Raw genomic sequence first — 2,044 nt, 5'->3', positions numbered from 1 at the left:
AGTTTGATCCACCTACTGCCCACTTTCCGTGGACTACAAAATGAAAATCCGCACACCCACCTTAAGGAGTTCCATATGGTGTGCACAAGCAAGAAACCTCAGGGAGTAATAGAAGACCAAATCAAACTTCGTGCTTTTCCGTTTTCATTAGCCGATTCTGCTAGAGAGTGGTTATTTTATTTGCCTCTGGGATCTGTCAACACATGGCTTGACATGTCTCGTTTGTTTCTTGACAGGTTCTTCCCTGTAGCCCGAGCAGCCGAACTAAGGAGGGACATCATAGGAATCCGTCAGAAAGACACTGAGTCGTTCTACGATTACTGGGAGCGATATAAAAAGTTGTGTGCAAGCTGCCCGCAACATGGACTGACTGAAAAGTCACTATTGCAGTATTTTTATGAGGGTTTACTCCCGATGGAAATGAAAATGATAGATGCTGCAAGTGGGGGGCGCTTGTTAACATGGCGCCTCAGGGAGCGAGAGAGTTGATTTCAACCATGGCTGCCAACTTTCAACAATTTTGACCGGTTACAGAACCCACGAGACGGGCTCATGGATTAAGTTCTTTGTCTCTGGAAGATAAGATTGATAAGCTGACTAATGTTGTTCAAACTTTGCTTTCAGATAAAACAGGCCCAGCACGGTTATGCAGAATTTGCGCCAAGCCAGACCACCCGACAGACTCATGTCCGATTTTACAGGAGGATTCAGCGGAACAAACGAATACTGTCGGGAACTTTCCAGGACCGCCCCAAAGACGGTATGACCCCTACTCAAACTCGTATAATGTGGGGTAGAAAGATCACCTGGATCTTAGTTATGGGATGAATCTGCGGTTCAATCAACCGTTTCAACAGAGGCCACCGCAGAATCAACAGATGCCACCCCCAAAGTCATCCTTGGAAGCCATAGTGGAAAGGTTAGCCAATAGTATTGAGAAATTCCAACAAAAAACTGACATGCATTTGCAGGAGTTGGATAAGCAAGTAAGCAAACTCGCGCTCACGGTTAACCGTTTGGAGTCCCAAGGTAAGCTGCCATCCCAGACTGAGCCAAATCCACGACATAATGCAAGTGCTATGACGCTAAGGAGTGGGAAGGTTTTGGAGCCCGTACCTGACACAAGTCGCGGCCACGACACTAGTCACGCCCACGATGCAAGTCAAGATAAGGAGAAACTTGACACAGAGGCTCCAGTAGAGTCGGCACCACAAAAGTCATTTGTAGTACCACCTCCGTTTCCCGGACGACTTGTCCAATGTAAGAAGGAGCGAGACGAGAAGGAGATCCTCGACACTTTCCAAAAGGTAAAAATCAACATACCTCTCCTCGACGTGATCAAACAGATCCCACGATACGCCAAATTCTTAAAAGAATTATGCATAAGTAAAAGGAAACTTTTGGGAAATGAAAAGGTAAGCGTCGAAGAGAATTCTCCGCCATTCTGCAACGGAAAATACCACCCAAATATAAGGACCAAGTTATATTTTTCATATACTGTAAAATAGGTAGTGTCGGTATTAAAAAAGCAAAGTGTGACTTAGGTGCATCAATTAATGTTATGCCTTTGTTAATTTATAAACTACTTAACGCGGGTCCTTTAAAGGAAACAGGTGTGATAATCCAGCTTACAGATAGATCTGTGGTACATCCGGAGGGAGTATTAGAGGACGTTCTTGTCAAGGTAAGCGAATTAATATTTCCTGCAGACTTCTATATTATCGACATGGAGGATGAAAATTCGGAAAATTCATCCGACATACTCCTCGGGAGACCATTTTTGAGTACCGCTCAAACAAAGATTGATGTACGAAGTGGAATACTCACTATGGAGTTCGATGGAGAGGTGGTGAAATTTAATGTCTATGAGGCCATGAATCATCCCAGCGTGATTTCTAACGTTTCTAACATTGATATAATTGATCCCTTAACTGAATTATGCTTAGAATATCACGATGAGGATGAATTACAAACCGTTCTATGCAGAAGTCTGGACTTAGACGTCATTAAGGAACTGGAAGAATGGATAAGCTTTGAAGATTAG

At 43.7% G+C, this 2,044-nt stretch overlaps 1 protein-coding gene across 1 annotated transcript; it reads left to right on the top strand.

Annotated features, from left to right (window-relative positions):
* The first annotated feature begins 646 nt into the window (after positions 1 to 646).
* On the top strand, positions 647 to 2,044 carry LOC128296661 (uncharacterized). Its single transcript, XM_053032100.1, has 3 exons — positions 647 to 760; positions 858 to 1,415; positions 1,607 to 2,044. The coding sequence occupies exons 1-3, from the start codon at positions 647 to 649 to the stop codon at positions 2,042 to 2,044; spliced, it is 1,110 nt and encodes a 369-aa protein (XP_052888060.1).

The sequence above is a fragment of the Gossypium arboreum genome, chromosome 8 (genome assembly GCF_025698485.1).
Source record: "Gossypium arboreum isolate Shixiya-1 chromosome 8, ASM2569848v2, whole genome shotgun sequence".
NCBI lineage: Eukaryota > Viridiplantae > Streptophyta > Magnoliopsida > Malvales > Malvaceae > Gossypium > Gossypium arboreum.
This window is presented reverse-complemented; position numbering and strand designations above follow the sequence as displayed.

Bases quoted from the DNA above. Each gene is read 5' to 3' on its own strand.
- LOC128296661 (XM_053032100.1), top strand. From the start codon at position 647: ATGCAGAATTTGCGCCAAGCCAGACCACCCGACAGACTCATGTCCGAT. The intron at 761-857 runs GTATGACCCCTA...CCGTTTCAACAG, and splicing joins CCAGGACCGCCCCAAAGACG to AGGCCACCGCAGAATCAACA. The intron at 1,416-1,606 runs GTAAGCGTCGAA...GGTCCTTTAAAG, and splicing joins AACTTTTGGGAAATGAAAAG to GAAACAGGTGTGATAATCCA.